This window comes from Passer montanus, unplaced genomic scaffold (genome assembly GCF_014805655.1).
Source record: "Passer montanus isolate IOZ18808 unplaced genomic scaffold, ASM1480565v1 scaffold81, whole genome shotgun sequence".
Lineage (NCBI taxonomy): Eukaryota > Metazoa > Chordata > Aves > Passeriformes > Passeridae > Passer > Passer montanus.
The window spans coordinates 923,331-945,472 of NW_024373368.1; the positions used below are offsets into that span (position 1 = coordinate 923,331).

The 22,142-nt window shown below is 51.6% G+C and overlaps 1 protein-coding gene across 5 annotated transcripts in view; it reads left to right on the forward strand.

The window, feature by feature from the left end:
- The window catches only part of CALN1 (calneuron 1), a 141,887-nt gene that overhangs the window by 60,324 nt on the left and 59,421 nt on the right, over positions 1–22,142 (forward strand). For all 5 annotated transcript variants that reach the window (XM_039732937.1, XM_039732938.1, XM_039732940.1 and 2 more), the window contains one exon: positions 16,980–17,123. In XM_039732937.1, coding sequence (XP_039588871.1) covers positions 16,980–17,123 — 144 coding nt within the window. The remainder of the gene's footprint in view (positions 1–16,979; positions 17,124–22,142) is intronic.

The following is a 22,142-nucleotide window of genomic DNA, read 5'->3' on the forward strand; positions in this document are numbered from 1 at the left end:
ATGGACACTGTCCTAGTGAGCTTCATCCAGGCACAGGGAATGTGTGACCTTTGAGGGCACTCCCAGTCCATTGCTGGGACCAGGGATGGAGTGGATGGGGAGGGATGCATGATGTGCTGCAGCAATAGACTCCTGCTGGGAGTCTTGGGGCTGTCCTGTGCAGGGCTGGGAGCTGGTCTTGGATGGTCCCCGTGGGTTCCTTCCAGCTCAGGAAGCCCTGTTTCCATGAAATTGGCAGGGCTGTTGGGGATTTTTCCTCCTGTTTTGCTCTTCTGTGCTTCTTGGAGCAAATACCAGATGGAGATGAGGAACAAGGAGCTGCTTTTATCCTCCCCCCATATCCTGGATGGTCTGGGGAGGTCCCGGAGCAGATCCTCCCTGTCCAGGATCCCTCCTGCCTCTGCAGTCCCTCTCCACAGGCAGCTGGCACAGGGATACAGCCTGTGGAAGGAGCTCAGCTGGGATTTCCCTGCTCCTCATTATTCCTTGGCCACTGTGGAGTCCCCTGGAGCTCTTGGCAACCTGCAGAACTCACAGCAGCTTTTCCTGAGCACTGGAGGTGTTGTTTCAGCGTCTCCAGGATAACAGGCAGGTTCTGTCCAGCACAGCGGGATCGGCTGAGAGGGATGTGGGAGCCTCTGGAAGCAGCAGCTGCTTCCCAGCTTGGGACAAGGCAGCAGCAGGTTCTGCTTTGAGGGAGAAGCTGCTTCCATGGAGAGGAGTGGGAAAGTAACAGAAACTTTGGGCTTTCCCCCTGAACTGACTTAGAACTTTGCTCCCTTCTCACTGCTTCCTTAGGGAGACAATTTCTGCTCTCTCCTGAGATGTTTTCATAGCAAACTTATGAATTCAGGTGTTGGACCAGAATCCCCCTCCCAGGGAGGGCAGTTGTGCATCCCTGGAAGAGCCTCAGCAGGCACCAGTTCTGTGAGAAAGGGATTGGTGCTCAATTCTTTCCCCTCCTGCAGTTGCCTCCTTTGTGCTGGAATCAAGACCAGGGCTGGGTTTCCTTGGAATTTAATTATGTATTTAATGGCCAGGCTGCCAAGAGCAGTCATGTGGGCTTGGTTCTTGATTCTATTTCCTATCAATCTAAATCGATTCATATTTGCCATAAATACTTCCAGAGTCATTTAATCAACCAATTCCATTATTGCCTGGGGAAATTCAATGGATTTTTAAGGTGGGACCAGTTCCACTTTGTATTCCAGGCAGACCAGAAGGTTTAGGGTACTGTGCCTGTGCTCATACTGTGCATGGATATATTGAATATCTGTATTGAGGCCATAGTGACTCTGCTGCTGCAACACTGCACTGTGTCCCTGGCAGTGCCACAGCTCCCTGTCACACTGACTTCTCCCAGGGCCTCTGGAGTCAGGTGCTGCACACTCAGCTCAAGATCATCTTCCCATCATTTTTCATGTGCCAGGGAGCAAACCCACCCTGAATAATCCAGCTGGTGGAAACAGGGAAGCTGCTCTGCACTAAAGACATTGGACCTCTTCCCTGTGCCCTTGAGTGCAGAGCAAGCCCCACATTGTCATAAATAACAATCCAGGCAATAATGGAATTATTCCTGGGGTGCTTTGGAGAGCGCTCTGGAAACAGGGTCAGCAGTACTTGGAGAGCCAGGATCAGAGTTGGAGCAGAGGAGAGGTGGGGAACTGATTTCCTTTTCTTCTTATCTTTTGGGAGATAAGGAACAGAGAGGTCCCAAAGCTCTGGGAGCTGTGGCTGTTTGCTTGGTGGGGAGTGCCTGGTGCCCACTCCAGGGCTGCTTTCCAGGATCCTGCTCCCATCCAAGCTGTGTGGTGCTCCAGGAGGTTCACCTGTGAGCACTGGGATGTGGGTTTGGCCACCCCTGCCCTGGGCCGGGGCTCTGGGGTGGCTGCAGGAAGGGCACGGCCCAGCTCAGAGCTGCTCCCGCTCCTGTCAGTCCAGAGGTCCAATTCCAATGGCTCCAGGACCAGGAAATGTCTCCTTGCCTTCACTCTTGGCCAGCTGCAGCCACCAGGATTGGGGTGATCCATGAGCAGGCTGTGGGAGGCAGCCATGGGCAGAGGGCAGTGCCTAAAATCCCAAAGTGCTGATCCCTCTGTGTTCTGATCCCCACGTGCAGAGCCTGCAGGGATGCAAGGAGAGAAGAAGCCATCTTTAGAGAGAGATAAGGAACCATCTTTAGGCCATCTGCACTGAAATAGTGACTCAGGAGTCATGCTTCCATTTTCTTCTGAAGTTTTTGTTGCATTTGTGAACGAAAAAGGCCAGAATTGCTGAGCAGGCAGCACAGGAGCTCCACAGGAACAGGACAGAGAAGTGGCTTTGTGTCACCCCTTCTCCACCCAAAACAGTGTCACGCCCTCTCCAGCAGCTTTCTCCAGAGCACCTGGAGGTGTTTCCCAGGGGAAGCTTCCCAGCAGTCAGAGCTTTGTGCCAGGCTGGGAGAAGCAGATGTGGATGTGGGAGGCAAAAGCCCTTTCCAGAGCTCTGGTGGGCTTGGAGAAAGGGAGGCATCAAATGGCTCCAAACACCGGGCTGGAAGCACAGCAGGCAAGGAAAGGGAGCTTTGCTTTTCTCTCACCCCTTCCCACCACCCAAAGGCCACCAACTTGAACCACACCCAGCTGGAAGAAGATCTTCCCATGATTTTGTGTTGTTTTTCTTATCAGCTCTTGCTGCACCTTTTTTTTTTTTTTTCCTACATTCTCATTTCTTATCCAGTCCCTTGCATGAATAAGAGATGCCACATCCTTCCCTGACATGTCTCCCTGCTATAAATATCCCTCTGAGCAGAGAGAACATGGACCTGGTGTGTTTAGATGTATTCTAGATCCTAAGTGACGTTTCTCCAATATTGTGTCTTTAATGGGAATTCACTGATTAGGTGCAGAAAAGGCTCCAGGAGACGCCTGGGCTCACTTTAATACAAAGAGTACTACGGTTGCTAAGAGACTGATACTTCAACTTTGGAAATCTTCATCCCCACTCGATAGATTATCTTGGCAAATTGGACTTTCTGAGTTGGCAGCAAACGGGAAAGAGTAACTTTTAAAAATAGAGATAATTTAGGTGACGTCAAAGGCATCTGGTGTCCTTTTCCAGCAACGTGAGACTGATCTATTTTGCTTTGTGTATAAATCACTCTGCATCCAGTGCGAGGCTCTGCTTACGCCTTGCTCGGGGCTGATTTATTAATAACCCCTTTGTGTTTGGGATATTTGGCCAGGTTTGTGGCAGGGAAAGGAGCTCTGTGTTTGCAGCATGCAGGACCTGTCCAGGGATTGGGGAATCGGGCAGGGATTGGGGAATCAGGCAGGGATTGGGGAATCAGGCAGGGACTGGGGAATGAGGCGGGGATTGGGGAATCAGGCAGGGATTTGGGAATCAGGCAGGGATTCAGGCTGGGAATCAGGCAGGGATTCTTGTGTTTGGAATCAGGCAGGGATTGGGGCTGTGCATGAGGTGCAGCAGAGAAGGAAGGAGGGAATTGGAGAAGAGGATGGAAGGGGCAGCACGAGGCTGGTGTGAGAGAAAGAAATAAATCAGGAATGACTCAAAGCCAGGGTGTGGGAGGAGATGGCCCCAGGTCCCTGGAGGACAAGGATCTCACTGTGTGGTGGGGCAGGAGAGGAGGGAATGATGGAACCCTCGGAGAAAAGGCACTCCAGGAGTGCATCTCTTGGGACGATGAGCTGGAAGAGGCTCAAATACCTGCTGGAGGATTTTTCAGCCATCACCTGTATCCTGGCAGCACCTTTCCCAGGGATTTTCCATGGTTCAGCACCTGCAGTCACACAGATAAGTTGTGGCTGCCTGTGTCACCTCAGCACTCTAGGGAAGGCTGTCCCCACCTCAGGTGTGGCTCTGCCTCCCAGACAGAGATGGATGGCCCAGCATAAATTATCTCCTCCAAAGCAGAGCTTAAGGTGGACTTCTCCAGAGTTCAGATAGCACACTGGAATTTTAATGTCAGCTCTGAAATGCAGTTGCAGCCTCTGTGCTTTGTTGTGTGCTCAGGTTCTGAGATTTCCTGGTATTTTTAGAAACACTCATTTGTTCCAAGGACCAGCAGATACAGAAGTGGCCACTGAAACGTGACCATGGGATGTATTTTGGTGGTATTGAGCGAACAGGAGTGAGATGATGATAAAGGCAAGGGTTACACGGCTTTTTCCAGCTCAGACAATGCCCTGTAATTGTGTGTCAGGAGTCCTTCAGCTTTGAGATCACACCAGTTAATTAAAGCAGCCCTCTGAAGAGCCTGAGTGCTGGCAGCTTTGCTGCCTCCTTCTCAAGCACAAAACAGCCTCTGAAGGCAGCTCTGGTGTTCAGTGCATCCATCTGGATGGGAACAAGCACTTGGGAAATGGGAGATGTGATGGAATCCACCTCTGGTTTTACTGGGATGAACCAGGTTGGTTTCCACCGCAGGTGCTGGAGGGAGGAGCAGCCTTTGTGCTGTGCTCTGAGCCTTCCCTGCCACTCACTTTTGGTGGCCTTATCTCCGTCCCAAAATCTGTGATCTGTGACACACTGACATAGGAATCCTGATGTAGTTCTTGTTTCTCCTGGGTATCCCAGAATCCTGGAATGCCAGGCTGGAAGGGAGCGCAGAGGGTCCCTGGTGCCACGGGGCTCAGGACTGGACACAGCCCTCGAGGACCTGAGCAGGGCCAGCACAGGGGACAAAGGGAACAATCCCTGCCCTGGCCACTCTATTTTTGATACAGTCCCCAATGCTTTTGGCCACCTGAGCACCTGCCAGGGTCATCCTGATGCAGAGCCAGAAAGGTTCAGTTTTCCCTTCTCTGGTGTTTGATGCACACTGAAGGGTCTGGGGCTGCTCCCAGGATCTGGGAATGTAACCTGGGGAGGAATTAAAATTCATCTACTCCACAGTGCCTTCAGAGACTGTTAAACCTTGGAGGAGCACCCCCAGGGGGTTCTGCCAGCTGCTGCCTCACCCAGATGGATCTGATCACCTGCCGGCAGTAAAATAACGAGGCTGTTCTTTGGTGTCCCAGCCCAAGCAGTCAGCACCAGCAGAGAGCCCAAATCTCATTTCTCTTCCTCATTCCAGCAATGTTTGTTTTCATTCCACCAGAGGAAGAGCTGCCAAGCTCCTGCTTTTGGGATAGGACAAAAAAAAAAAAAAGATGGAAAAAAGAAGAAAAATATGTTAGCAAAAGGTAGGACATGAAAAGAAATGAGTTCTTCAGCGTTATTTAAAGTGTCATTAAAGCTTTCAAGGAAAGCAATGCCTTCCAAGCTGGATTGTCTGTGCCTGCCTCCAACACATTTTTCCAATGGAATTCTCAAGGACTGCTTTCAGGTACACAGCACACCGAGAGAGAACAGGGATTTATTCTCAGGAAGGCTTTATTCTAATGGGTCTTTGATGTGCAGAAATTGCTGTTTCATTCAAACAACCAAACAGGAGAGAAATGCAAATATTTCAATCACTCTCCTGGAACATTTGGAGGATTCAAGGTTTATAGTACAACAGTTTTTCCTGTTTTCTGCAAAAGGTAAACAGAGGAAAAAGAAAGCCAGGAAAGCTTCTTCTACACCTGCTATTAAGTACTTTGGAAGTAGAAACTCCCTCTGGATTTGCTCAGGAGGGTCCTTGCAGGTCAATCCATATCCCTGGGACCTGGCAGGTTCCACTGAATCTCCTTCAGGAATGAAGTCCCCAAATCACAAGACTGAATTTGTTCCCATCAGTAAGCAGCTCCCAAATATCCCTTTACATTTCCAATTATCCCTTCACATTTCCAGAAGTGGATGTTTGAAACTGCCTTTCCAGGTCCTCTGCCTGATTTCTTTGGTTGGAAATCAGGCTGGGCCTGGTTTTTTTGTACTGTTGGGGACAACAAATGCAGAACAGCCCCTGTCCCACGTGCCAGGACCTGCCTGGAGATCAAATCCAGGGGAATTCCATTCCCCTCCTTGATGCAGTCCCTTGTGGTGTTATGGATGGACCTTCAGCCAGAGCAAATGAGCGCTCACAATGCAGCTCCAGGGTGAAATTCAGATTTTTGGAGGGATTTGCAATGAGTTTGCTGCTCTTGGCTCAGGAAAACCCCAGGACTTGGGGACCTTTAGCAAACACATCCCAGTGGCTCACATGAGACTTTTGGAGGTTCATTTGCAATAATTATTCCTAAAATCCCTTCCCTTTTCCTCCCAGCTGCAGCCCCACCCCAGCAGAGCAGGGGCTGAAGGAGCCCTGCTGGGGTTTGGGGCTGGGTTTGGGGTGGGGATGTGTGGCACTGTCACCCTGGCCCTGCAGCAGCTCTCTGGCTGTGCCAGCCTGCCCAGCAGCAATTCCCAGCTGCTGGAAGAAGGCTCTGGGCAGCTGCAGCAGGCAGAGCTCCCCGTGGTGAGCGTGGCTGGTTGATGGTTGGACTTGATGGTCTTGAGACCTTTTCCAGCCTTATTGATTCTGGGATTCTGTGGGTGTGACTGCAAATACAGAACAGACCCTGTCCCACGTGCCAGGACCTGCCTGGAGAATAAAATCCAGGGGAAATCCATTCCCCTCCTTGATGCAGTCCCAGCATCACTTGTGTTATGGATGGACCTTCAGCCAGAGCAAATGAGCACTCACAATGCAGCTCCAGGGTGAAATTCAGATTTTTGGAGGGATTTGCAATGAGTTTGCTGCTCTCTGCACAGGGAAATATTTGGGAATTGCTGACAAAGCTGCTGGAGCCATGTCAGTATTCCAGAGGGGCTGAAGTGTTGCTCTGGGAATTTTGGGGCTCCCTGTTCCTTAAGGGAAACGCTCCAGTGATGCTTTGGGAAAAGCTATCCCAAACTGCTTTAGAGTTCACCAACTGGAATTCTTCCATGGAAACCTTTTCCATCCCCAAAATACAGATTTGATTCCATTCCTTGCTGGCAATGGCCCTTTCAGCCAAAAATAATGCAAGGGCTTTGTTTTGGGAATGCTGCAATATTTCCTTTGGAATTTATGATTTCAGTGTTTAAAATATTGAATAATGGGGCTGTGAAATACTGGGACTGCAGTGGGGTGAAGCCTTTTCTGGAAATCATTCCCAACAGGAATGATGGATGAGCTTTGGTTCTGTTCCACTCAAAGCCACGGCAAGGAAAGCAAACCAAACCAAGGGGTGGATTAGTTCCCAAATTTCCTCACCTTTCTTTTGGCCAAAATATTTGGAGCCTTTTGCGCCACTGTGGCCCCATCCCAGCTGCCAGAATACTGAAGAAGAGGCAGCCAGGCTGCCCAAAATTTCCTTTTCCTTTTCCTTTTCCTTTTCCTTTTCCTTTTCCTTTTCTTTTTTGTTTTTTATTTTTGTTTTCATTTTCCTTTTTGCCTTTTTTCTTTTCCTTTATTTTTTCCTTTCTTTTTGCTTTTTTCCTTTATTTTAATTTTTTTTTTCCTTTTCCTTCACCATCCTTTTTCTTTTTTTTCTTTTTCTTTTTCTTTTTCTTTTTCTTTTTCTTTTCCTTTTTCTTTTTCTTTTCTTTTTCTTTTTCTTTTCTCCTTTCCTCTTCCTTTTCTCTTTTTGTTTTAATTTTCCTTTTTCTTTCCATTTCATTTTTTCTTTTAATTTTTTAAATTATTTTTTCTTTTTACCTTTTTCTCTTTCTCTTTTTTCTTTTTCCCTCTTTTCCCTCTTTTTCTTTCTCATTTTCTTCTTCTTTCTCTTCTTTTTCCTCACCTTTCTTTCTGCCCTAATATCTGGAATTAACCCTTTTTGCTTCAACCCAGCAGCCAGGAGGCTGAGGAAGAGGCAGCCAGGCTGCCCAAAATCCACTGGAATGAGGAATTGTGATTTCTGTCTCCAGCTCTGGGCAGTTCCCAGCCCTTCTCTCTGCTGCTGTGGGATTGCTCCCGCATCCCTCTGCCCTTGCTGCTATCTGCTCTGTACCTGATGGCAATCCTGAGTTTGTTTGGGAATTTCCAGGGGTATTGAGGAGCCTGGGGCTGTGGGTTCAGGTGCTGAGGACTGAGGTCACAGCCCCTCACCCTCTGGGCTGTTCCTCAGGGATTTGGGGATGTACAGAGATCCCTTGGAAGGCGAAAGTGCTGGTTGGAGTTTGGAGATTGCAGAGACTGGCAGCCCTAAAATGAAAGGTGCCCGGTTTAGAGTAGGGGGAAACAATGGGGAAAACTGCCACAAAGCAAGGGCAAAAATCTGAGTTTCATTCTGCACTCAGGTTTGGGGGTTTGTGCACAAAGAGCAGAGTTTGTGTCTGAGGCTGGAACCAGGAGGGGAGTTCTGGCACAGCCGAGTCCTTGCCAGAGTTGCCTTTCCAAACAGAGCTGGTGCTGCCTCTTTCCTCCTCTGGAGCCAGGACTGAGGCTCCTTCCCTGAGCTCCCAGCAGTGAGGAGACAGAGACAGAGAGGATGTGTGAAGTGGGATTTGCTTGCTGGGCTCCTGCTCACCAGCTGTGCTCTCAGGGAAGCATTTCTGTGTTAGAATTGCTCAGGACTTCATGGAAAAAAGCCTCTTCCAGGACAGAAAAGATTCTGGGACTTGGGGAGCAGAAAATGCACAGGAGTAGGGAATTTTTGGATGAAAAGCAGGAAACCAGAGGCATGCTGTGGTCCTTCCCAGAGGCACTTCTCACCTTGGATGGGGATATTGGAGAAACCAGGAGTGGGAATTAATCCGAGGGATGCAGAGGGTGACTGCCCCTGGAGCTTGGAGCAGCCTGGGGCAGTGGAAGGTGTCCCTGCCATGGCAGGGGTGGCACTGGATGGGCTTTGAGGTCCTTCCAATCCAAACCATTCCAGGATCCTGTGAAATCTGCTGAGAGGAAAGGGATGAGAGGGACGCTGGAGGCGTTGCTCCCATCCCACCTGGAGGATTTGGAGGAATGAGAAGGAATATTTCACTGTGGGCTCAATTCCTGTGTCCTGAGCAGACTCAGCAGGGTCCAAGGTCCTTCTCTAGTCCTGAGTAAAACCACAGTAAGGCCTTGTTAACCTGGGCTTAATGGGAAGGTAATTAAAGGCAGAGGGGTTGGGAGAGCAATGGAACTCCAGGAAAACCTGCTGCAGGCACTGCCTGCCCTTCTGAAGGGTGAGTTTGGGATGGGGAGGAAGATCCCAAGCCATCCCCTTTGTCAGAGTCGGGTCTCAGGGTTTGTTTGTAACAGTGATCCCTGTGGGCTGTCCCAAGGACATGATTCCACATGGCACGGGAATACTGGGCAGGAAATTTCCAACAGAGAGTGCTCCAAGTCCAGCTGAGGGTCTGGGAGATCCAGGGAAGGAGCTGCACACGGAAGGACAGGTTCTGCTTCCTGCTGGGCACAGACTGTTTCTGGTTGGAGACCTATGGAGTCATTCCAGCAGGAAATCAGGGCAGGATGAAAATCCATCCATCAGCCAGAGGGAACAATCCCACATGGCTGCTGGGAGAGCACGGATGTGAGGGGTGTGAGGGACTGAGGGGTGTGAGGGATTGGGGGATGTGAGGGGTGTGAGGGATTGGGGGATATGAGGGGTGTGAGGGATTGGGGGATTGGGGCATGTGTGCGATGAGCGGGATATCTGGGATGTCTGGGATTGAGGGGATGTGAGGGATTAAGGGATATGAGAGATGTCTGGGATGTGCGGGATGAGCGGGAGCAGGAGCGGGGGAGGCTTGGGGAGGGGAGCGCTCTGCTCCGTGCTGCTCTGGAAGGAGGAGGGAGAAGGTTGTTTGCTGATAGAGAGAGCTGTGAAGAGAAGGAGCTTTCTTTGGAAAACACTGGAAATTTATTCCCTCCTCATTCAGCCTTTTAGCAGTGGGTTCTGGAGTTGTAAACAAAAGTGGTAGCGTGAATCTGGAATTTATCTGCCTTGTAGTGCTAAGCTCCTTTCAGTGCGGGGTGTTGGGGTTTTTTCTTCTTCTTCTTTCTTCTTCTTCTTCTTTCTTTTTCTTCTTTTTTTTTTTCTTCTTCTTTCTTCTTCTTCTTCTTTCTTTTTCTTCTTCTTCTTCTTCCTTCTTATTTCTTATTTTCCTTTCTTCTTCTTCATTTTCTTCTTCCTCTCCTTCCCCCTTCTTCTTCTTTCTTCTTCTTCTTTCTTTTTCTTCTTCTTCTCCTCCTTCTTCCTTCTTATTTTCCTTTATTCTTCATTTTCTTCTTCTTCTCCTTCCCCCTTCTTCTTTCTTCTTTTCCTTTCTTATTTTTCTTCTCCTTCTTTCTTTTTCTTCCTTTTTCTTCTTTTTCTTCTTTCTTCCTACTTCTCCCTTCTTTCTTCTTCTTCCTTCTTTTTTCCCTTTTCCTTTCTTTTCTACTTTTCCTTTTTTTTCTTCCCTTCCTTCTCTTTTTTATTTTTCTTCTTTTTCTTTTAATCTCTTTTTCTAAAACTTTCTCTTTATTTTTTTTTCCTGTCTCATTTTCTTCTTCCTTTTCCATCAAGGCTGGGTAACACATTTTTCCCTGGCCTTGCCCATCCTGGGTTATGGAATTTGCAGGAAGCCCCACGGAATTCCTGGCTCTGGACCAGCCCCACCTGGGGAGCAGAGCTGGGCAGGACCCCGAGCCCACCCGGGGCAGGGGAGCTCTGGGGCTGCTCCCAGGGCATTTCCATGGTCAATGTTCCATGGCAGGGAACACCAGGAGGAGCCTGTGCCAGTGCTGTGGGATTCCCTGGATTTGTCTGGGTGTTTGGAGCCCCCCTCGCAGAGGTTTTGTGCTGGACAAGCCAAAGGAAGGGTCTCTGTGGTGCAACCTCAGCCAACGTCCCTCAGGGTCACACAGTTTGTGACAGGGGACCAGAACCCCCTGGAATGGGTGTGAGGCGCTGTCCCCACACCCGTCTCTGCAGGGGGACAGGGATGTGCAGTGGATGTGGCACAAAAAGCTGATTTTTATCCAGGGAGCAGAACTGGGCCATTGGCTTGGGCAGAGCCCCCATCTTGGTGCTGCTGTTCAGAATTCCAGGGCTGGGTGCCTAAAAATCATTGGTGGAGATCCAGGGAGACAGGGGTGCAGCAGGAGGGGAGGGCAGGGATCTGAGGAAAGGTTTCAAGCAGTGACTGACAGATGATGAAGCTCAGAACATGAGCCCTCATGTAGGAATTCTGGAATTCATGGAATTCCACATTATTCATGGAATAATCTGTAGGAACAGGAAATTATCTGTAAAAATTAAATTGAATTGTCTGTAGGAATTAATATGGAATCATCTGTAGGAATTAACATGGATTCACCTGTAAGAACAGGAAATTATCTGTAAGATTTAACATAGAATCAGTTGTAGGAATTAACATGAAATCAACCGTAAGAACACAAAATAACCTGTAGGAATTACCATGGAACCACCTGTAAGCATGACCATGGAACCACCTGTAGGCATGACCATGGAATCCTTGTGTGTTTATGCTGACTGCTGCAGCCTGCACTGAAATACTTGATAAAGGATATCAAGACTGAAATATTTGGAATAAAAATGTTCTCAGCAGGTTGGAAGAGGTCCTTGGAGGGCGGGGCTGCTGCTGCTGGAGGTGACTTGGTCACCAAAGCTGCCCAGAACCTACAGAGCCCATTTCCAATGCTGCAGTCTCTCCTCACCCATGGAACCTCTTCCTCATTGAGGCCATTTGTTCCTTCCTCATTTGTCTTCCTCATACCCATCTGTTTCTTCACCAGTGGTGCTCCTCACCTGAAATGGCTTTTCCCTGTCCCTGGAATGCCCCCTCCCTCCTCCTGTCCCCTCACAGGTGGAAATCAAAGCCCTTCCCTGGCACAGGGTGCCCAGAGCAGCTGTGGCTGCCCCTGGATCCCTGGCAGTGCCCAAGGCCAGGCTGGACAGGGCTGGGAGCAGCCTGGGACAGTGGAAGGTGTCCCTGCCATGGCAGGGGTGGAATGAGATGGGTTTCAAGGTCCCTCCAACACAAACCATTCCAGGATTCCATGAGCTGAGTCCTGCCTTCCTCTCCATCCTCCTCCTCACGTCCTTCATTCCCAACTCATCCCTCAGGCCCAGCCTGGCCCTTTCCCTGCGCTGGCACAGAGAAGGTGATTGCTCCTCCTGATTATTCCCCAGGCACTGGCAGCTTGGTTCTTCCTCCCGATTTACAGGTGGGGTCAGAGCACAGCCCCACCCTTCTCTGGTGCTGCGGGTGAGCCCTGCTCTGTCCTGCAGGGATTTCCACAGCTGGGAAATTGATACATGACAGTGGAAGCTGCTGGTTTGCCAAATCCTTCCAACACCTGCAGGATCACAGTGCTGCTGCCCCCCCAGCCTGCCCTCAAGGGTTCCCAGTCCTTGAAAAGCTTCCCTTTGAGGGTGGATCCGGGAGCAGCAGCCCTCGTTCTGTCCTGCATTTCCATGGGAGTGGGGCTCCCAAAGATTCCTGGAAGTGTTCAATGTGCTTGGGAGCAGAAGCACCAAAAATGTCTTTTCCACAAGTCATGTTTTTCCTGGGGAAGGGAGAGACAAATAAAAATCTGCCCAATTCTGTGACAGACAGCCCCGCTGGGGACAGAGCAGCCCCAGCCCCGAGTGCCGAGAGCTTTCCCAGCTGTGCCTTTGCCACCCCCGTGTCTCTCTCTCCCAGCCCTCTCAGTCCTGCTGGTTATCCCCCATTCCTTGCCTGGTCCTGCCTGCTTGGGGGGATGCTGACAGAGGAGCCAGGGGCTGCAGCAGCTCAGGGGACACAGCCCAGGGCACGGTGAGAGCCCCGTCCGGGGCTGCTGAGCTGCTCCGCTGAGATCCCAAAAACCAAGGGAAATATTGTGACACTTCCCATTGGAATACATTGGGGGGGCGTTGCCATTAGATAAAAACAGGATTATTTTGACACTTCGTTGCAATTTGCGGCAGGGAAAAAAAACCCACCCAAAAAAACAAGAGTGAGAATAGCAGATGGAGGGCTGGAAATTTCCAATTTTTTATCCGTAGTAGTGCCAAGCCTCACTCCCGGTTCACTCAAGGACGAGCTGTTTGCAGCTTTCAGATGCTTCCCTTCATACTCGGGGGCCCAAAGGTGCAATTAAGGACGGCGATGAGTGGGGAGATTTGGGGCTCTGTTATCTCGGCTCTTATCTCCCCAATGACCTGGCGGTGATCGCTGAGCGCTGGGCGGGCTGGCTGCGGGGAATGACACTTTTAGGGGGGGATTTACACCCCAAACCACCCCAGGGCGGCCAGGGCATGTGATGGAATTCATCCTCCAGGGAATCGTTATTCCTGCTCCTCCAGGAGACACAAGGAAATGACGATGGCTGCCCAGGGAAATCTCTGGAAATAAACCCGACCAGGGGGAGAGATGAGCAGGGATGGGCTGGAGCAGGGTTAGCGGGAGGGGAGGATGAGGATGGATCTTGGGGAGTTAAGCACTTTCAGGCTGGGTGTCAGGGCCGGCTCTGGCAGCGCTGTTCGTGCCCTTCAGAAAGGTAATGAAGAACCCTCCTTTCCCTGGTTCTCTCCTCCAGGAGGAGGGGGTTGAGTGGATATGGGCTCGGTAATCGGGGAGCTGTAAAGTGCAGCTGTTCAATGGGAGCAGAGAGAGGGAATGAATTGAAAGCAAACACATCCCCCCCTTCCCCTCCACAGCTCTGGAATGCTCAAATAACTCCGGGAAGGGAGTGCTGTGCTCTGGGCTCCTGGGGAACAGGAATCTTCACACCCAGGGAGGAACGTCAGGATAAACTTTCCTGAGAACCCTTTTAGAGCTGGCTCTGCTCCTGCTGCCCCCGAACCCTGACTGATTTGTTCCTTTCTCCTCGCTGGACTTGCACCCTTCCAGTTCTTCCCAGCCTTGGATCATTTGTGAATCTAATTCATGTGGTCGCTGCCTCTTTGAGGTCATTAGCAAAGGTGTTAATCAGGATGATTGGGTGGCCAGGGCTGGATGAGGCTTGGAGCAGCCTGGGAAAGTGGAACAAGAGGAGCCTTGGTCCCTCCCAACCCCAATCTCTGCAGGACTGTGATTCCGTGGGGCAGGATGAACTTCCCTGGCATCTCTTCTTTTCCCCCTTTTATCGTCTAGTACAGTTCTGTGTCAGCTGCCCACATTTGGGAGTAAATGAAGACACCACTTAGGGAAAGAGGAATAAATATTGGGATTTCTGACCCCCCAGTGAGGGGAAATCCACATGCTTGGTTTTCCCTGCTGCCACCCAGGCTGGGCAGGGGGAGAGGGCAGCTCCTGGGGCAGCAGCTCCTCAACACCCTCCCCGCTGTGATCCTTAAAGACAGAACAGGGCTCTGCTTTTTCGGATCAGGGCAAAGCATCCCTGTGGAGATGCTGGAATAGGAAAGATCCCAAAGCTTCTCCCAAGCCCCAGCGCTGTCTGTGGAGAGATTGACTCCATGGACCACATCCCCTCGCAGCTCTGAGCCGGGAGCATCTGTTGCCATGGTGACTTGGTGGGGAAAGTCATCTGGGGAAAGGGAGGCTGTATTTTTAGCTTTGGGTAATGAAATGTAACAGCTGGAGAGGAAGGTGAGGGGCAGCCAGGGGCCACAGGGCCCTGGAGCGGGGTGTGGGAGCAGGGCTGGGTTGGGGCAGGGTGCTCAGGATGGGCAGCACCTGCAGGAGCCTGGGAATAACCCCTGGGAAGAGAAGGGCACGAGGAGGAGCTGTTCCATGGCGGGATTGGAGGAGGCTGTGCCTGAGGTCACACTGCTCCCTGTACAGTGTGTTCAGCCTATAAATAGCTCATATCTACCTCTGCACAAGAGGTATTTATAGAGTGGGGAGGGGAAAGGCTCCTTTGGTGATGGGAGTGGATTTGGGGAGGATGTGCCAAGCTTGGTCTAAAGTTCAGGTCTTTGAGAGGAACAGAAAACCCCAAATTTGAGAGGGGGGGGGGGGGGGGGGGGGGGGGGGGGGGGGGGGGAACGACAGTTTGCTCTGCTCAAGGCTCAAAGGTTGAGTGCTGTTAATGCAGCTTTTGGGGTGGGTGAGCCTGGAGAGGGCCCTCAGCTGGAGCTGCTGTGTGGATATTCCCCAGCAGAGCCCTGGACAGGTGTCCTTTATCCCTGGCATTTACCCCTGGCATTTGGATCAGTCTCGCTCCCATGTAAACTTTACCAGATTCATTTTTTATTTCCTAAAATCCTCTCCCAGCTCCCTGCAATGAATCTCATTCTTCTGCCTTCAGCTGTCACAAGTTTGTTTTCCCATTAATTGATCTGGGTGTGATATTTACTGCACTGAGCTCTCAGGACCACACATGAAAGGAGATTTGCCTGCAGCTGGCAGAGTCTGATGGGATTCAGGGATTCATCCCTACTCCAAAGGCTCCTGGAATTATGAGCCCAAGCTTTGAGCAGCCTCCCCATCCCTCTCTCCCAGCAGGGTGGGCTGGCAGGGAGACATGGAAATGGGAACAGGATCCTGCCCTGGAAAGGGGAATGGGAAATGGGAACAGGACCCTGCCCCTGGCAGTGGGAGCGGTCTGGTGGGGGCAGGGGAGGGCTGAACCTGGGTGAGGTGGTTTAGAAACAGATTTTGAATTATAAAGCTTATGAAAACCCACCAGAGCCATTCCTTGGTGGGCTCTGATGCTCCTGCCTTTTCCCCAGCAACATCCAAAGGTTTCCTGCAGCCCCTCTGCAGGGTCTGGCAGCCCCTGACCTCTGGGGACAGGAGTGAGGTGACTCTGGCAGCCCATGGAGGACTGGGAATATTTCCCTTAAAGCCTGAACTATGCCAGGCAGGTCAAACATTTTCCATCCTCCAATTCCTGATGGAGAATGGAGAATTTTAAAATTAGTTTGGGGTTCTTTTCCAAAAAAAAACTGCTGAGTTTTCCCTCCTGCTTCTCCAGTGCTTTAAATGAAGGTGAAACTCCTCTGAGCAGTTGCAAGGGGCCCTGGGGTATTCCCAAATCCCCATTCCCAGAGGGAGATGATGGAGCATCCCCTGATTCCCTCTCCAAGCACAGGGCAAAGACTGCTTCACCAAAACTGAGGAATTGGCACCTTTTTCCCTCCTCACCTCCAACCTTTCCAGTGGAACAGGCTCCCAGCTGCTGGAAAGTTAAAATTTCTCTGGCATTTGCAAGAGGCAGATCTGGGGAGTTTGGGGCTGGGAGCTGAGAGGTCAGGGAGCAGAGACATTGAGGTGGTGGATCATGGAATCAGGGAATATCCTGACTGGAAGGGACCACAGGGATCATCAATCCAGCCCCTGGCCCTGCACAGACACCCCAACAATCCCTCCCTGGCCATCCCTGGAGCTCCTGGAGCTCTGGCAGCCTCGGGGCCGTGCCCATTCCCTGGGGAGCCTGGGCAGTGCTCTTCTCTGGGGGAAGAACCTTTCCTGAAATCCAGCCTGACCCTGCCCTGGCCCAGCTCCAGCTGTCCCTGTTCCTGTCCCTGTCCCAAGAGCAGAGATTGGAGCTGCCCCTCAGTGTCTCCCCTCACACAAGTGGAGAGGGGCTGCCAGAGGCTGGAGCAGTTAAAAGTTAAAAAACAAACCAAAGTCAGATATCAGGAGCTGAGCCAGGCTAAGGACGATTGATGGAAGTGGTTCCTTATGTTCCATCAGTATTTTTATTGATCTGAGGCTGTTTAGTGCTGTAAAAATGTTATAAATTAGAGAAAAGCTGTGAGCAGGATCTAGAGAAGAAATCACCCAGGGTGACAGCAACAGGAGGAAAGGAAACAGCCTCAGATTGTGCCAGCAGAGGTGCAGGTTGGATATTGGGAATTATTTCCTCACTGGAAAGGTGGCACAGGGTGGAGTCCCTGGAGGGGTTTAACAGCCCTGGGGATGTGGCAGCTGGGGACATGGCTCAGTGGTGGCCCTGGCAGTGCTGGGTTAAGTGGTTGGACTCAGTCTTAGAAGGCTTTTCCAGTTCTGTGTCTCTGATCCTGGGATATCCTGAGTGCGTGGAGGTTTGTGGGTGTGCATTAACATATCCTGATCATCCTGCCCTGGGATGAGCAAATATTCACAATTAACCTTGAAAAAGGCAGCAGCTGCTGCCTCTGTGCTCAGCATCCTCCAAATCCTCCACCATAACACTCGTCCCTTCTCCTTTCCCTCCGCAGAGATCCGGGAGGCTTTCCGAGTGCTGGACCGGGACGGGAATGGCTTCATCTCCAAGCAGGAGCTGGGCATGGCCATGCGCTCCCTGGGCTACATGCCCAGCGAGGTGGAGCTGGCCATCATCATGCAGCGCCTGGACATGGATGGTGAGTGCTCACCGGGCTCTGCTGGGGCTGCTCGGGGCTTTCCCAGTGCTTGGCAGCCCTTGGATCCCCACCCAACAACTCCTGCTCACCAAGGGGAGGGTGCAGGGGAGCTGGGGAACTTCGCTTTCCCCACACAAAAGGGAAGGGCAAAGTGAGACGTGAACCTGCTGTGGGTAATCCTGGGGATCAGGCAAGCCATGGAAGGGGGATGGATTGTGGGACACAGCTGAGTGAACACAGAGCAAAGTCTACAGTCCCAACAATCCCAGCCTGGGCATCCCTGGAGCTCTGGCAGCCTGTGGGCTGTGCCCATTCCTGGGGAGCCTGGGCAGTGCCCAGCACCCTTGGGGTGTTATAGACAAGTAATGTAATAGTTGGCTCTCACAATTAAAGAGACAGATATTATACAGATGTATGGTAATGTTATTGTAAGATGTCATTCCACAGTCCCCTTTCCCTCCCCCACCTTGTAATAGCCTCAGCACTCAGGACCTTTAGAGGAGGCTGGCTTGTTACCAGAGGGGTGGTGTAACAACACCTGACCGCCAATCAAGGTGTAAAAAATTATCTCCACCAATGGAAGGCTGAGAAGTTGACTGACAAAATTTTAAGAGAGGCTGAGGTTATGAAAACAGAGCATCCATTTTGTAAAGGAGCACGTGGCTGGTAGCCACAGGGGCTCCCAGTGCTGTAATTTTTCCTTATTTAGTCCTTCCTTGTAGTTTTTGTTAAAATTTCATAAAAATTTAAAAAATGAGCAGTTGTTTCTCACAAGGGGAAGAACCTTTCCCTAAAATCCAATTTAAATGCCCCTGGCACAGCTGCAGCCGTTCCCTGGGCCCTGTCCCTGTCCCACAGAGCAGAAATGGGAGCTGTCCCTCAAGAGGAGCTGAGTCTCCCCTCACAGAGGGTGAGGGCTGTCCCAGCCTGGAGGGGGACATTCCACAGGTGAAACACAAACCAAAGTGAGATGTCAGAAGCTGAGCCAGGCTGAAGGGATGGAAGCAATTCCTTTGACGCCATCACCATCATGGAATATCCTGATTGGAAGGGACCCCCAGGATCTAGTCCAGCTCGTGGACTGACCCAGGCACCCCAACAATCCCACTCCGCACAGATAATCCTTGCCAGGCTCTTTGAACCTTCCCTGTGCGCTCCTGGGCAGCCCCTGGCCGGTGACATTCCCGGGAGAGGAGCAGGATTCCCCCAGTGCCGGAGCTGCAGTGCTGGGAGCTGCTCTAATGAGGTGTTGATTGCTCTGCGAGGAGAAGTTTGGAGGGGTGGAATCATCCCGAGCCAAGTCCTGCTGGGAGAGCTCATCAAACAATTACTGAGGGAATAAAAGCAACAGAACCCCCGTTAGCGGGGAGGGAAATGCAGGATGGGGATGCTGGAGCCAGGCAGGATTGCAGCTGCTGCAGAGCTGAACAATTCCTTTAAAATGTCCTTGGCAGGGCAGAGGGGAGCCCTCCCTGCTGCCAGGAGCTGGGGTGCAGGGGCAGGGTGGGAACGCTGCAATCCTGCCAGAGCAGGGGATCCGGGAGAGCCCGGGATCCTTGGGGACACCGGGGAGCAGAGCCGGGAGATGGGGCAGGGACAGTCCCCTGCCCCGCTGGGCATTCCCCACGTCCCTGCGAGGCACAGGACAGTGTCACAGGGCAGGGCTGTCCCCTGCTGAGGGTGTCCTGCAGAGAAAGGGCTGCAAAGCCTGGCAGGGACAGGAGATCCGCTGCGGGAATGATCTCATTCCCTAAAGACAAGGGGGAAAAGGAATCCATCACTTTTAGAGTGTTCTGTCCAAAAGTTGTTGTTTGCCCCTTGCCCTGCTGTGCTGGCCTTTCCTGGCAGAGAGCAACTCAGGCTCAGGTTTGGCAAAGCCAGGCTTAGTGTGCTGCCAGCTCCTGGGGTCTTTTCCCGAAATTCTGAGCTTTTTTGGAAAAAGTGTGCTGGGACTTGGCTCCCAGTTCTGATTCATCTCCAGTCCTTCCCTGACTCTGGCAGACTTTGGCACCGTTCTGTGCAGACTGCTGCTCTGGAGGGACCCGAGGTGGGGAGTGCAGGCAGACCTGGAATGATGGAAGTGGTAAATTCCTGCTGAGGCTTTCCCGGGAGCTCTTCGTGCTCTCTGCAGGGATGGCAGCTGATCCTCCAGCTCCAAACTGGTTGTACTGGTGCAATGTTGGAGCAGGGCTTTGGGGGCTGTGCCAGGGGAAGGTCAAGTGGGCCATGGATTTAAAAAAAGTCAGGGAATGGGAAATTCCTGAGGCACTGAGCAAAGAGGGGAATGTTCTGTGAAAGATTTACCTTGCCTGCAAATTGAATTAGTGCTGTACAGCTTGAATTTATATTATTATGGCTACTTTTTCCTCCAATGGATCCTTCACCTTTTCCTGGGATTTAACTTGAACTGTGGAGTGAGAAGCAGCAGCCTCCTCCTTCCTCTCCCACTGGGAAAGGGCAGCATTCAGGAGCAGGGAGGAATGTTGGCTGTGCCCAGTGCTGCCCGGAACTGCCTGACCACCTTCCCATATACTCCTGGGGAGGGCTGCTGAGGTTTTCCAGGTTCTTGCTTGGCATTAGATGGGTTGGAAGCTCGGGTGGATGAAAGGTCACACTCAGGGGGAGTCTCCAGTGGTCAGGAGAGCTGGGGGGAGGTGAAATCCTCTGCACATCTCTGCCCCGTGCCGTGAGTTACGATGTGCTGGCAGGTGGAGCAGCCAGACATCCATTCCTTCCTTCCCATCAAAACTGCTGCCAGGGCCTGCAAATGAGGTAAGAAAATTGGCAGGGCTTGGGATTTAAGCTGAGCCAGCCTGAGCAGCCCCAACATCCAGTTTTCATCAGCAAATTCCAGCGTGGCAGAGGGGCTGGCTGCATCTGAGGGCCAGCAAAAACCAGGAGAATCAGGAGCTGGGCTGGTTTTCCTGATTTCTGTAGGGATGGGCATGGAAGGAGCAGGACTACCAGGCTGGGCAGGGCGGTCTCAGAGGAGCATCCACAGCCTTGCTGGGGCTGAGCATAAAGGGACCTGACCAGAGAACTTCACACCTGGTGTCACCTCCTGCCACCGAGCCAGGGAGTGGCACAGGGACAGGCACAGGGAGTGGCAAAGGGAGAACAGCCTCCAGGGCCATGGTGTGCAGCTGCATTGGAGCAGGAAGGAATGGGTGCTCTATAATTCATCACTTTTGGAGCAAAAATGAGGTTAGGGAGAGAACGCTACTGGAACTTGAGCAAAACCAGCCTTGGCACAGCTGGGATTTGGGCCAGGAGCCCTTCACAGGTGTCACCTCTGATGCCTCCATGGCTGCTGAGGGCTGTCAACACCTCCCTGCACAGGGACATGTCACCAGCCTTCCTGCAGAGGGGGCAGGCCAGCAGAGGGATGTGTCACCAGCCACCAGCCTGGCACTGCCAGGGTGCCCAGGAGTGCAGGGAGTGGCTCTGCCCTCACCCCCCTCCGCATGCCCTGATTTCCTGGGAATATCCCATTCCTGCTCCTCCTCCCTGGAGGCAGGAGAGCAGCAGGGCTGGGGATCCCCTGGATCCCTGCAAGTCCCTCCTCCAGCTGTTCTTCCAAAGCTTTGCTGAGAGCTTGGACAGCGCTGCCAGGCCCAGGGTGGGGTGGTTGGGGTGTCTGTGCAGGGCAGGATTTGGATTCCCTGATCCCTGCGGGTCACTCCCAACTCCAGGTATTCCATGATTCTGGGATACTTCCAGGTGTGTGTCTGGGTTTGAAAAGACACTAAGGAAGGCAGGAGCCTCCTTTTAAATGGGAAATGTAAACCCCCTCCCTCCAAATTATTATAATTTTGAAATTAATGGGCTCTCAGGCAAAGATATGAGAGTAGGGATAACAGTTCTTTATTAGGGAAGAAAATGAAAATAAAATAAAAATGCAGTAAAACAAAACACCACTGTCAGAGTCAGAACAGGCCCTGTCCCCCTGTGGGCAGGGTGGTGGCACAGTCCCATCCCATGGGGGCTCAGCCCTCCTGCAGTGCCAGCTGTGCTTCTGCTGGAGCAGGGATCCTGCACAAGGGGGGAGTTTTCCTCTGCAGCTCCAGGGCTGCTGGAGATGGGCCTGCTCTTCCTCTGGGAATGCAGGGCAGGAGAAAGCTGCTCCTCTGGCAATGCAGTGGGCAAAGGCTGCTGTGCTGTTCCAGGCTCAGATTGTATCCAGGTAGGAATGCTTGGCTCCTGCCCTGGGCACAGCATCTCCCCATGGGATGCTGGAATTTGATCAGCCCTGCAGGGACACTCAGTGGCCATGGACAGCAGAGATCTGCTGGAGGGAGGATTGGCTGTGGGAGAGATAAAGAAAACTGCCCCATGAGCAGCAGAGAACTGCCCCAGCTCTGACAGAGGGTGATAGAACTCACCCAGCTACATCTTGTAACCCAGGACAGTGAGCTTCACCCAGGTGAAGAAACACAGCTGCCACTGGGAAAATCATACAACTGGCATAAAACCCCCTCCTAATGGAGAAAAATTGGAATCTCCTTGGAATATTTCAAGATCTCCAGAGAAATCCTAAGAAATCTTCAGAACCCTCCTTTTGTGACCTCCGGGAGATGTTGTGGTACCGCTGGGATGGGAACTGCCAGAACAGGACAGGAAGAAAAGGGATTTGCTGGGCAAAAATATTTCTCTTTAGGAAGGGAGGTGAGGGCTGGGGGTTCCAAGATTCCCATTATCCCAAAGCTTTGCTTGGAAGTATGGGGCTGTTCCCACAGAGGTTGTTGGTGGACCTGGGCACCCTCTGGAGGCTGTGCCTTGTAGGCAGCCAATATTTTGGTCTGGAAATGCTCCCAGAGGTCAAATCTGACCTTTATTACCTGGATTTCCCTAATTTTAAGCCATAATTCTGCATTTCATGGACACAAACTGTGAGAGGGGCCCATGCTCCTCTTGCAATCTGGGGAATGAGCTGAAATGTTCTTCCAGCACAGGGAAAGGGAAATATTTTATACATTTCTGTGCTGGAAAAAGCAATTATTTGTAAATTATTCCAATTGG